Source organism: Ananas comosus, linkage group 5, assembly GCF_001540865.1.
Source record: "Ananas comosus cultivar F153 linkage group 5, ASM154086v1, whole genome shotgun sequence".
Lineage (NCBI taxonomy): Eukaryota > Viridiplantae > Streptophyta > Magnoliopsida > Poales > Bromeliaceae > Ananas > Ananas comosus.
In genome coordinates, this window is record NC_033625.1 from 8,191,136 (window position 1) to 8,204,727 (window position 13,592).

A 13,592-nucleotide genomic window follows, 5' to 3' on the forward strand; every position below is an offset into this window, starting at 1 on the left:
TACGGGCGCCCGACCAGTTTTCGGAGTGGGCTGGGCTGGCCTGTCCTTATTTGGAGATTCTGGGTTGGAAGCCTAAAAGACTAAAAGAGAGAGTTTCCTTTTTCTATAAAAAAAAAACAAAAGCAGGGTTTATAGACTTTATCGACTGTAGAGTGCCAAATAGAGTAATTTTTTTACTTCCTTCCAAACAAAGTAAAGCTTATTTGAATCAAGCACGTCGTAAGAAGAATCCGACCCGTCACCCAATCCATTATAAAGTCTTTGTTAAGACATGCTCATACACGCATACATGCGGTGCAGGGCAGCCATGACGACGGTGCAGCCCAATATGCCGGCAGCCATCTCCCTCCTCCTCCGGCTGTTCCTCCTCCTCCCTCTCTCCTCGACGGCGGCGGCGGCGGCCGACAGCTGGGACTCTTCCTTGGTGTACGCCGGCTGCTCGGCGGCGACGTTCCCTGCGGAGTCGGCCGCCCAGCTCGACCTGGACTCCCTCCTCTCGTCCCTCGCCAACTCCGCCGCCCTCTCCCCCTACTCGTCCTTCACCTCCTCCTCCGTGTCGGGGCTCTACCAGTGCGGCGGCGACCTCCCCCTCCCCTCCTGCGCCGCCTGCGTCCGCGCCGCCATCCAGCGCCTCTCCTCCCTCTGCCCCTCCGCCGCCGCCGCCGCCGCCCAGCTCCGCCCCTGCCTCCTCCGCTACTCCAACGACTCCTCCTTCCTCGGCCGCCCCGACACCTCCCTCGCCTTCCGCCGCTGCGGGCCCCCCTCCCCCTCCTCCGCCGCCGCCGACCGCCAGGCCGCGCTCTCCGCCCTCTCGGCCCCGCCGGGCGCGCCCTTCCGCTCCGCCGCCGCGGGGGCCGTGCGCGGGGCGGCGCAGTGCGCGGGCGACATCGGCGCCGCCCAGTGCGGGGACTGCGTCGCCGAGGCCGTCGCGCGCCTCACGGCCGAGTGCGGCGGCGCCGGCGCCGCGTCCGGGGACGTCTATCTGGGCAAGTGCTACGCCAGGTTTTGGCCCGCGGGGGAAGAGGGGTCTCAACCATCATCCTGCGCTCACCGTCGGAGGACCCGATCCGCGGACCTGTGGGCGCTTTTCTCCCTCGTCGTCGTGGTGGTGGTGGTCGCGGTGTCCAAAGCTTAACTAAAGCGGGCTCGTGGGGATTCGTGAAAGTGTCAAAGGAAGGAGCGCGAAGCGAGCCGAAAGTGGTTCCCGGGGTTTTAGCTGTGGCTTGTTTTTGTGGCACTCTAGCGTTGGATTGTGTTGTTTTGTATGGGCTTGCACACTACACACGACCTTTTGCTACTTTTTTCACTTTTAACTACTAAAACCCAAAAAATGCTTGTACATGCAGGTTTTGCTGTATATGTGCTTGTATAATCTTTTCGTACTTTTATTTAAAAATATAAAAGGTTCTGCTTGCTTTATAGTAATACGAGAAAGTTAGGTTTCTATGTATTATTATCTATATATATTGTTTTATCCGGCAATTACTTATATATTCATGAAAAATTTTTAACTTTCTGATTTATTATTTTTAAAATAATAATATTTTAAAAAAAATTTATATATTTTAATCTATTTTAAATATATTTTTAAAGTTAAATTCTATTAGCAATAACTGTTAGCTCTATAAAATTACTATTTTGCCTTTTTAAATATACTCTTTTAGCATCACTGATTTTTCTTATTTTTTCTTAAGTTAGGAGCAAAAAAGTATTTTGATTTTGATCTTTTCAAATATATGCTACTACCTTTGTCAACATTCTTATTTGCTCTTAATTTAAGGGCAAAAGAGGCATTTTGATTTTTTTTTAACTATAATAGATATTTAACTCACGTTTAACTCAAATTAACTTAACGAGTAGTAACTGTAAGAGTATTTTGGAATAATAGAGGAACATATGAGGGGTATATTGGAAAGAGGTGTCTTGAAATAACGGAGGAATATATGAGGGGTATATTGTGAAAGAAAAAAATGTAGGGATAAATAAGATATTTCCAAAGTTTTGAAAAGTATATAGGTAATTATCCCTTAACTTATTATGTGTCAGTGGTGCTTGATATATCTTTATAGGTATGTAAAATAACAATAAAAGTAAATACATATCAAAATTCAAAATGATAAACAAAATAAAATAATTCACAGAGCGTCATACAGAAGAAATATTTGATCAATTTGCGGAAGCGAAAAGCCCGGCTATAATCTAAACATCACCAACTGAACTCGGGTAACTTTGGTTTCTCCTCCTATCTCAGACACTCTCCTTTCTGGTATAGAACCGATGGTAATTTTTCACCTGAATGCACAAGAGAAAGTGGTAGGACTAATATCTCCTTTATATAGAGTCTAGATTAACTTTTCATCAAAATTTGATTAGAATTCTATTAAATTTAAATAGATAAAAAATGGATAAGATATATCATATCAAGTAGTTCTATATCTATTAGAATTAATCGTAAATCTAAATTTAAATATGATTAATTAGATCACAATTATGAAAATTCTAACAACTCCCACTTGGCTCATATTAATCATATTTCATGAACGAATTTTTTATTCTCCAAACTTTATTACGCATTATTGAAAAATTTATAGTCAAATATCTTAAAACTTACTTAATCTTTAATTCAAACTTAAAGATTATAATGATAGGAACTATGGCGATCTATCTCTTTATATTGAAAAATTTTATTTTATAATTACCATATCATCTTCATCTCCTAATCAAGTACTGTATATGGCATAACTTAATGAATGAACTGAAAACTATATATTCATTCGTTATCAGACAAAACTTTATATCTATTAAATGGTCCAACACAGCTATATTAAAATTTTAACTTTAATGAAAGAAGGTAAAATGCTGTAATCTTATACATCAAAAGAACTAACCAAACCTATACAACTAACATGATCTGTATATGACCCAGGTGCGCGCCAGCCCCTTGGTCATTCGGTCTGCAATCATACATTTGGTACTGATGTATTTAATTGTAATATAACCATCCTCTATCTTCTCTCTTACAATATGATATATAGCGTCCAAGTGTTTACATTCTGCTGTAATCTTATTGTTATTGGCAAAGAAAACTGCAGTTGAATTATCACAAAAAATTCTTATTGGACGAGCAATGGAGTCCACAATTTTTAAGTCTGTGACAAAATTCATAAGCCAAATAGTCAGTGATGTAGTCTCGTAACATGCAATGTACTCTAAAGCCATGGTCGAAAGGGCAGTAACACTTTGTTTACTGCTCTTCCATAAAATCGCTTCACCAGTAAGTGGAAAAATATACCCAGCCGTAAACTTTCTAGTATCTGAGCATTTAGCAAAATCAGAGTTCGAGTATTCGATCAGCTCTAAATGATCTGATCTCCTATATATCAGCATATGATTAAATGTTCTCTTCAAGTACCTTATAACCTTGTTAGCAGCCTTCTAATGCTTCATATCTTGATTATTTTGATGCATGCCAAGTAATCCAACGGCAAAAGCAATATTTGTTTGTGTGCACATCTGTGCATACATAAGGCTGCCAACTGCAGAGGCATACGATATATTTTTCATCTGTTCAATTTTTAATTGATTTTTGGAACATTAAAAAGCATTAAACTTATCCCCTTTCTGGACAGGAGTAACACTGAGTTTATAATTATACATTTTAAAATTTTTCAAAACTTTCTTTATGTATGCCTTTTGAAATAGACCAAGTAAACTTTTATGCCTATCTCTTTTAATTTCAATAGCAAGAACATATAAGGCTTCACCTAAATCTTTCATTTCAAAACTTTGAAATTTTTTTTTTTAGTATTATGTAATTATTACTAAGAAACAACATATTATCAAAATAAAGGATTAAGAAAATTATTTTACTTTTACTAACCTTCAGATAAATATATTGATCAACAAAATTTTCTTTAAAACCAAAGGTCAAAATAATTTGTTTAAACTTTAAATACCACTGTTGGGAGTCCTGTTTTAGTCCACATGTTAATTTCTTTAGTTTGCACACTAAGTGCTCCTTTTCTTTTTGCGAGATATATACCTCTTCATAGAGGTTCCCATTTTAAAAAGCAGTTTTAACATCCATCTAATATAACTCGAAATCAAAATAAGCAATTAGAGATAATAACACGAAATGATTCCTTTCTGGATACTAGAGAGAAAGTCTCTTTATTGTCAATGCCTTCTTTCTGAGTAAACCCATTTGCCACAAGATAGGTCTTATATCTCTTTGGTCTTATATCTCTTTATGTTACCTTTAGATTTTTATTTAGTTTTATAAACTCACTTGCTGTAGCACACTGAACTTTAGCAAATTGCAAGGTTCCAGTATTAGAATAGTGCTTTGAGCTATTCCGGATGTTGTTGAGGGTTGTGGACTAAGTACCAACCTAATTCTCGCGTGTTATTAGGCGAGAGTAAGTACTTAGCACTAAAACCTTCAAAGTGCAGGTTTTGGGGTGCTGGGTATCAGCACCACAGAGGGGTACCGGAACCCCGACGCATAACCGAGAGGGCTGCTCTCGGGTTTGAGCTCTGGGAGGCTGAGTACCGGTACTGGAGCCTGATACCGGTACTGCATCGAGCAGGTACCGATACACTGCAAGCTGCTCGCTTGACAGAGATTCGGGTTACGCAAGTCTATTTGCTGGGTACCGGTACTCCTGCCCGAGTACCGGTATGCAGTGCAATTTGCAGACTGCTTATTTTTTAGGGGCTTTTTGGGGATTGTACACTTTTATAAATACCCCAACACCCCCATGAGGGCTCTTTTGAGCCTTAAAGCAGTGAAAAAGAAGGTGAGTGTTCCCCCCTTCCTCTCTCTAGATTCTCCACATAGATAGATGGATTTTTGAGGATTGATCACTAAATTCTTCTCCGTTTTGCTTGGTGATGGTTCTTCCACCTTGGAACCTTGGAGAAGCCTTAGAGTTGAAGTTTGGAGCTTGGTTGAGGAAAGATCTCCAACCCTAGTACCTTCCTAGCTTGGTTTGGAACTTAGAGAGAGGTTGTAGCATATATTGCTCCTTAGATTGTGTTTTGGAGAGGATTTTGGATGTTAACCTAGTTTTTAGAAAACTAGGGTTTAAATTGGGGTTTCTCTTGGTAGAGTCTATGAGGCTAAACTGTTGGTTCTAATGCTTCCTTTTAGGTTGGATTTGAAGCATTCTAACCCCTTTTGAGAGTTTAGAAGGGTTTTACCTCATCGAAGGTATTTTCTACCTATTTATGGGTTGATTTTTGAGAAATTTCGTGGGGTGTTCGTTCGAAACCTCTAACCCTCTTGAAATTTTTGTTAGGAAGCTAGAAGGCTTGTAGACAACCTCGTTCGCGTAAACGAAAGGGTTTCGAGGAGTATCTGGTGGGTTTGATCTCACCGAAATGGGTGAACTTCTCTTATGTCATTATCTTGGCTGTAAAATGAAAAATCATACATCTTTATGCTAGATAGAATATAAATGAATTTTTGAATGCCTAATATATACATGTTATATGTCATGCTTTATATCCTCTATACAGTAGGGTGATAGTTATATATGGAACTTGCATGTGAAATGATAACCTTCATGCCATGTTAGAAAGCATGTTATATTTAGTAAAATAACAAGCTTTTACATGCTTATAGACAAAGGACTTATGCTTGACATAGTGAATATGAATGTTATGTAGTGACACTTAACTTGGTAAATGGTTAAACCTTTACAATGTGACATAGAGATCGACTGTTGGGTCGCTAGTATTTGTACCATGTTTTAGACATGATGACTGAGGACTTGAGATGAATGATTATGCTTGCTTGCTATTGTGTTCATTCGCATATGCTTATGAGGGTCACTCCCTACAAGCTGGCACTCCGTAGTTGTCCTACGCGACATAAGCTCGCCCGTGTCGGATTGGGTGCCTACTGGTTCGCCGTAGGAAAGGCTCATTCCTAGAAGGGAAAATGTTGACTACCACATGGCCATTAGGCGACACATGCCGGACTACACTTGTGTAGGTCCTAGTTGGAATTGAACAATGACATTTAAAAGAATAATGTGACAATCACTACTAAATGTGCATATTAGTTGGACTCATTGGACATGCTTAGTGCATATTAGTTGGACTCATTGGACATGCTCATTCATGATAGAATAGCCGTATTACATGTTGAACATCATGCTAATTAGAGGTATAGTAGCTTAATAAATTAATACTTGCTCAATATCCATGTTATTTATTTAGTTATATTTATACTACTCATGCCTCTATGACCCACTGGTGTATTTCGCTGATATCGGCGGCTTACCAATTAGGAACTATTGATTAATAGTTCTCATTCCTATTTTATTGATATTTTTGTTTATAGAGCCATCCGCACCAGGAGGGTTAGGGACCGCGGCAAAGGGGTCGATTGCGTTTAGCTAGACTAGCCGGGAGTATTTTGCTAGATGGTCATCTCTCTTTTTGTTCTTGTCGGAGAGGGATGTGTTGTACCCGTGTATAGAGACCATCATTTTGTATCTAGTTGTATCTTATTTGATTCCTATTGTATGTATTACATTATGGATTATTATAGTTGTTAAGTTTTATTTTTCCTACTTGTGTTTAGAGATTAGTTGTATTCATGCTCTGATATTGTACTAGATGTTATTATATTCTCGTTTAATTATCGTTTTGTTGTAGATGCCTTATATGTTATAGGCATATGGCAGGTCTGGGCACGCACCGGGCAGGCTTCCGCTGGGTCCCGGGCGTGACACTTGCATTCTACGGGTTTAACTCCTATATGTAACTCAACAAGATCCATACCTCATTGTGGTTCATGAATTCAATCTCATCTTTTATGGCATTGTACCATTCTATAGAATTACTACTATTTATGGCTTCAAAAAAACTAAGAGGATCATCTAACTTCTACCTATTCTCATATAAAGATAGATAATATAATTACTAGATACAACATGTCTTCTCTGTCTTAAGAATCTTCTTAAATCTATCTGATTATTCACTTGTACATCTTGATGCCCACTTGTACATCTTGATGTGAATTATTTATTTGTATATCTTGATGTGAATTATCAATGATAAGTTCACAATCACTTTGTGGTTTCAAAATAACTTATTGTTCAACTGAAATAGGAACCATCAAATCATAAAGGATAATAGCGGGTCTGTCCTGTACAGAATCTAAATACTCTTGAATGAGACAATGAAAAGAAGAAGAAGAGAAGGAAGGAGAAAAGCAAGAAGAAGTTCTCCGGCGACCACACCATAGCCTCAAGGTACATCCAAAATGTAGATGGAGAAAGCTTTCTAAAGTAAATTAATGCTTGCTAATAAAATTTGCTATAGTAATGAGTGGAAGAAACAAACACTTTCATTCAAAAAAAAAAATACTTGGCTAATTACAAGCTTAGAATCAGAGAATTTAAATAGAAGAAGAAAATTTGAGGTTTAAGAAAATCCAATTCAACATGTACCCCTAAAAACTAGTTGGCATAAACTCCACAATATGACCCACAACTTACACAAATTAAGCGACTACTCTACTATTTACATGACTTAGTCAATTTAGCCCACTACTGGCACTACTAGGGATGTCAATGGGTACGAATACCTAAAATTTTATCCGAACCCGAATCCGAACCTGAACAGAGCGGATTTACCCGATGCTAGATGGATATGGCTTTGGATATGGATATCAAAAATAAAAATCCGACGGATATGAATTCGGATTTGGATTTTAACTGTACCCGACCCGAACCCGAACCCGACCAGAACCCAAATTTATTTTAGGGTTAATTGCATACACGTCCCTGCAAACATGATGAATTGTAGATATATCCCTGCAAAACTCAACTTTCATAAGTTGTCCCTACAAAAGTCCTAATGTATGCAGATATGTCCCTGTCGTTAGTTTCCGTTAGAGAAATTTTGTTAACCATAATTAAAATACTTAATTATAGTTAATTAATAAGGTAAATTTACAATTTTACTCTTCTTCTTCCCCTCCCTCTTCTTCTTCCCTTTTCTTCGTCGCCGGCGAACCCGACCCAAAGTATGGGTGAGAGATCGTGACCTAATTAATGCCGTATATAAGACAAAATGAAATGTGGGAGATCGTGGCCGTCGAAAGTGAAAAGACGGCTGAGAGAGAAATCGTGCGGGCCAATTCGAAATCATAATTTCGAAACTCCCTCCTTCAAAAAAGATTACACCAGCTACCGAATCGTCTATTCGGAAGCTGCCGAGGGGGCAATTATTAGGGCCAATAATAATTTGCCACGTGATGGGTTGGTGCGCGATTCAGCGGGGAGCCAGGATTAAATAGTATGCACCGGGAGTAGAAAAGAAAAGGAAGTCACGGCATAACCGTAAGGAACAACCGCAAGCAATTAGGATCGGCTCGTAGTGGCCCACAAAAATAGAGAGAGGCCGATCGTGTACATAACTGCACAATAATAAGCGGAATATAAATATACGAGTAACGCCTAAAGAAGAGGACTTTTTCTTGCGTAAAGAAGACCACCTTTCAATTTCTCTGCATTTTCTTGCTTTTCTAGGAGTAATTCTACTTGCCATCTTTTCCTTTTCCGCATTTACTGTCTTTCTTAGAAATAGCTTTAGGGTTAAATTTTTTGAGTCTGTATGCCCTACGGGCATACTCTCTTTTGTACAAGTTTTCAAATTTGATTTCAATACATACAGGCATTCGGCTCTTCAGCCAACCCAAAATACTGTGTATTTCGTACATTCAGCTCATTTAGCCAAACTGTTTCCAAAGTAAAGGTTTTCGAACCTAGCTGATACGATCCCTCATCAGCCGACTCGCTTGATCCGTAGGAGGGTGCAAACTTTGAGGGTCACCACGTGAAGCCGTACCCAATTCCTGCACGCTTCCCTAGGGAGACCTTTGACCAGGTCAAAGGTTGAGGAACTCGGCTCCTAGCATATATCATGTTAGTTGTTTGATCTAACTTGTTTCTTTGGCTACTATTATTTACTCTTTGGCCATTTTACATAAGAAATCCACTAGTTTTGTATTTTCTCAAAAGTGTACCATTTTTTTCATTTTTTTTAGATTCAGACTATATTTTATTAAAACTGACGAATATACTTCTATAATCTTATGGTTCCACCGCGGTCCTTCTGTACCTTGAGGAACGGGGTGACATGGACGCACCAGAGTTGGTGTGGAGACAGCGGATGCAAAATAAGTCGTTCGACGCTGCTACCGTCAGATGAGACGTGGGTAAGCCGGGGGTCAGAGAAAGAAGAGATAGAATATTTAAGGCACAGAGATATTTTGATTAGTTTTCAAAATATTATAATTACATATGACTCTCTGTATCAAATAGCAAATATATATCTAAAAAACTCAAGTTATCAGATTTATCTCTCTAAAAGTCCTTCCATCTACAAATATATTATTTTGTTACCAAAATTTAGATAACTATGAGTTGAAAAATTTAACACAGTTAGGTAAGGGAGAAAATAATCTTTTACCCTTATATATATTATTTATATTCTAATATTGAGTTCCATTATTTTTCTCACCGTCTCCTCTATATCCATGGCAAGGTGAGGCCCTCTGTCGTGCAAAAATGAAATACACTGCATGTGCCGCGGCAAAGATGAGGAGAGAGAGAGAGAGAGAGAGAGGGATAATTTTGTAGGATAAATTTGTAAGAATAAAATAATCAATTTATATTTCCACTGTTAAAAAAACTAATAGTGAATCAAATGAAGGGGCATATATGAATGAATCAGAATTTTTGGAGGAATATTTTCACAAACTAAAAAATTTTCAAAGAAATAAACCTGATCACTTAAATTTATAGGACTATATTTATTATTTGATAACTTTGTAAGGCTTGTATGAAATTAACCTAATAAAAAAAGTGAATCGCTTTAAAAAAAAAAAATTACAAAACTAGTAATTTTTTTATAAAAAAATATCATTCCTTTTTTTCTGCTTTGTTATCAAATTGGTCAAAATGCTGGTAAAAGTATCATTTTTATTAATTGTTTATATATTCTTTTGTTTTGTAAAAATCAGTCCGTCACAACTAACGGGAACCTTCACTAGTTGATGTTAAAGTGCATACATGACATGACGTTTTTTGAAGCCCCGATTCTTTTTCCTTTTCCAAAAGAGAGAGCACTTCTCTCAGAGAGAATCCGAAAAGGGCAAAAGCTTAAATTAATGCACGCATCACGAGTACGAAGACAAATCCAATTGATCACCACCGTCCATTTCGGAACCAACGTACCCTGATCGCAAAGCACTTTATTCCCTACTATTCGCGCTTTCGTCGACACACAAATCACAACCATGTAAAATTATTGTTAATAACTAAAACAAGGTAATAATGTACAGGAGCGCCCCCAACTTATGCTATTTTAAATTAGCCCCTTATTATTTAATTTTTGAATGAACACCTCTTAAGCTCTTGATTTCAGCAATTTTAGTCAGCAATTTTAGTTAACTTACTAAGTTCAGCAATAAATTTATAAAATATAATAACGAAACTATCTAATAAATAGAATTATAATCATTGATAACTAGTAGCTAATATAGTACAAAATTTAGTAAAAATCCTCAATATAATATGTTAAAATGTACTTAAACCCCTTTCCGGTCATAGTTACTTCAAACTAAGATCTTAGACTTTCTCATGTATCTTAACTATTAATTTTTTTAATTTGAATTAAAAAACTTTATTAAATTTTGATAACTTTATCAGCTATAGTCACCATCAATTATTAGTTTTATCTAATAAAAGATAATTGCAAATAGCAAAATAAATAACAAAATCCTCATTTTTAGTTAAACTCTCCGATTAATTCAATTGTAAAATCACTAAATAGAATAGATAAAGTGAAGGGCGCAATTTTCGATAACTTATAAAGGTAAAGGGGTGCCCTTGCAATTTTACCTAAAGAAACATTGTTAGGGGCTTAGGGCCTTTGATTAATGAAACCGTTAGGCCGTTTAATTAATCCCGCGCTACGCCCCCGAACACGACTGTGGGCGAAACCCTAATCGGTCCTTCTCCAAATCGTACACCATGTAGTAGTTTTGCTGTTGAAAGCTCCCGAGTATAATCTACGGCCCCGCTCCGCCGCCGTCGTCGCCGGAGACAACGGCGAGGCATACCGCCTCGGCCGCCGCCGTGGCGGGCCCGGCGAGGACGAAGCAGTTCTCGACGGGGAGCCGCATGTCAACGCCACCATTGAAGTGAAGCGCGAGCTCCGGGAGCCCGAGCTCCGCCGCCGCCGCGGGGGAGCGAGGCGGGGATTGGGGGAGGGTGAAGCAGGGGCGGAGGCCCGTGCGGCGCTCGGCGGCGGCGGAGCGGTTGAGGCGCCCGGCGACGCGGTCGAGGAGCGCAGCGGCGAGGGGCGCGAACGCCGCCGGGTGAGTAGGGGGGAGGTGAAGGTGGTGCAGGAGTCGACGATGGCAGCTGCCGTCTTCCGGCGGTGTCGGGACGACAGCCCTGCGCGGAAGCCGCACCCTCAGCTCCGCTAGCCACCAGGTGATCCTGCGTAGCCCACTTAGTAGTATCCGGAAGGTGAGGGTGGGGAGACGGGAACAAAGCTGTAGCGTCCTCTATTACGCCGTCGCCGTTACCGCCTGCCGCCGCCGCCGCCGAGGGATAGGATCCGCTGACGCATCGGCTCGTCGTCGAAGGCGCGCGGAGAGGAGGGCAGTAGGAGAAGCGGTTGAGCGCCCAGCTGCGCGGGAAGGAGGGGCGCGCCGCGCCGAAGGCGGCAGGCCGTGGGGGCTGCGGTCGAGAAGAGGGAGCAAGCCGAGACGGAATCCGGAGGATCGGGAGGGCAGGGCTAGGTGTTCGGCGAGGAGGAGCCGGCGGTGAGTCCCGAAGGCTGCGATAGAGGATGGAGTACGGATGGCATAGTTGGGGCCTGGCGGCGTGGAGAGGAGTTGCGCATAGCGCGGCAAGCGGAGAGGAGGCGGGGAGGTGATGCCAGAGAGCAGGGGGGTTGAGGCAGGAATGCTAGGCGGGAGGAGGAGAGGATTTGGGGAGGAAGGTGGGGGGGGGGAGGAGGGGGGAGGCAGCTGGTAGCAGCGTAGGAGTGGGTGCAGGGGAGCCAGGGGAGGGGGCTGGCGGAGTCGAGGAGGAGGAGGAGGGGCTGGGGAGGGGACCCGAACGACACGGCCAGGGAGTAGCCGCCGTACGAGTGCGGGAACAGAGCAACGCTGGAGGAGTTCCAGGAGGAGGAGTTGATCAGGTGGGAGGCGCGGCGGAGGGAGGCGGACGAGAGGAGGAGGAGGAGAGGCGAGGACGACGACGCGGACGACGCGGACGACGCGGACGAGGGGAGGTGGCGGAGGAGTGGGAGGGAAATGGCGGCGGCGGCGGCCATGGAGGAGGAGGAAGAGATGGTGAAGACGATCAGGATCAGGAAGCCGAGGAGGAGAGGTGCTGGCGACATTAAGAAAATTGTTGTTGTTGTGGTGGTAGAGAGTATAGAGAAATAGAGAGAAAGAAACAAGTATAAGGATGAGGACTGAGGAGGGGTGGTATTCTTTGCGTAGGTTGATTGATTATTTATGAGGGGAGGAAGAGCGGAGCGGAGAAGATGGTGGGACCACCAGGAGCCTCTAGGCTCTAGCTTTTCATATAACCATTTGGAGCTGAGAAATTACTACTCCCACAAGTGAAAAGCGGTCAACCTTTTTTTTTTTTTTTTTTTTTTTTTTTTTTTTTTTTTTTTTTTTTTTTTTTAGGAGGTAGGTAGCACGCTATACTCACTTCGTCTATTTCATCTAGAAAATAAACTTAGCTGAAAATATGAATCAATTAGGATTCAAACTTGGGACCTCAAGTACCAACCATCAAGCCCTTTACCACTTGCTCTAGGGACGGTCGGTAAGCAGTCATCTTTGTTATTAGCTTTACTACAAAAGTGGGGTTTGAATAGCAGCATGCAAGGTTGCTAAATATTCAAAAAACTTAAAAAAACTTCATTTACAGTAAAAAGGTTTTCAGAAATTACATATTTCTATGTTTAGTTTGTACAGTCATCTCATTTAAAGTTACTAGCATTGTAAAATTATGGATATATTTGGTTCAGGTTATCTTGACAGGATTATAGACAATCCTGTTAGTATTACTGTGTTTGGTTCATCCGATATGTAATCTGTTCGGTATTGCAGCATTACAAAAGGTGTAATATTACACCAAAAATATTACCGAAAGAGGGGTATGTATCTTGAATTACTGAAGGCGGCTAATCTTGCATATTATATAAAATTATAAGTTTGCCCCTCCAACTCTCCAAACCTTTTCAATACGTCATTTTAAAAATTTTAAAAATTTTACCCCTCCAATTTTTAAATTTTAAATTTTAGATTTAAAATTAAAATTTTAGATTTAAATTTAAATCTAAAATTTTAATTTTAAATCTAAAATTAATTGAAAATTTTATATTTTATATTTTAAATTTAAATTTTCAAAATTTCAAATTTTAATTTTTAAACTTCAAATTTTAAATTTTAAATTTTAAAATTCAAATTTGTATTTTAGTTTCTAAATTTAAATTTAGATTTTAAATTTATAAATTTTATATTTATATTTTAAATTAAA

At 40.2% G+C, this 13,592-nt stretch overlaps 1 protein-coding gene and 1 pseudogene across 1 annotated transcript; one reads left to right on the forward strand and one right to left on the reverse strand.

Moving 5' to 3' along the window:
• LOC109710941 (cysteine-rich repeat secretory protein 12-like) lies at positions 302 to 1,374 on the forward strand. Its single transcript, XM_020233760.1, has one exon. The coding sequence runs from the start codon at positions 308 to 310 to the stop codon at positions 1,133 to 1,135; it is 828 nt and encodes a 275-aa protein (XP_020089349.1). The 5' UTR covers positions 302 to 307; the 3' UTR covers positions 1,136 to 1,374.
• On the reverse strand, positions 10,216 to 12,552 carry LOC109710673 (annotated as a pseudogene).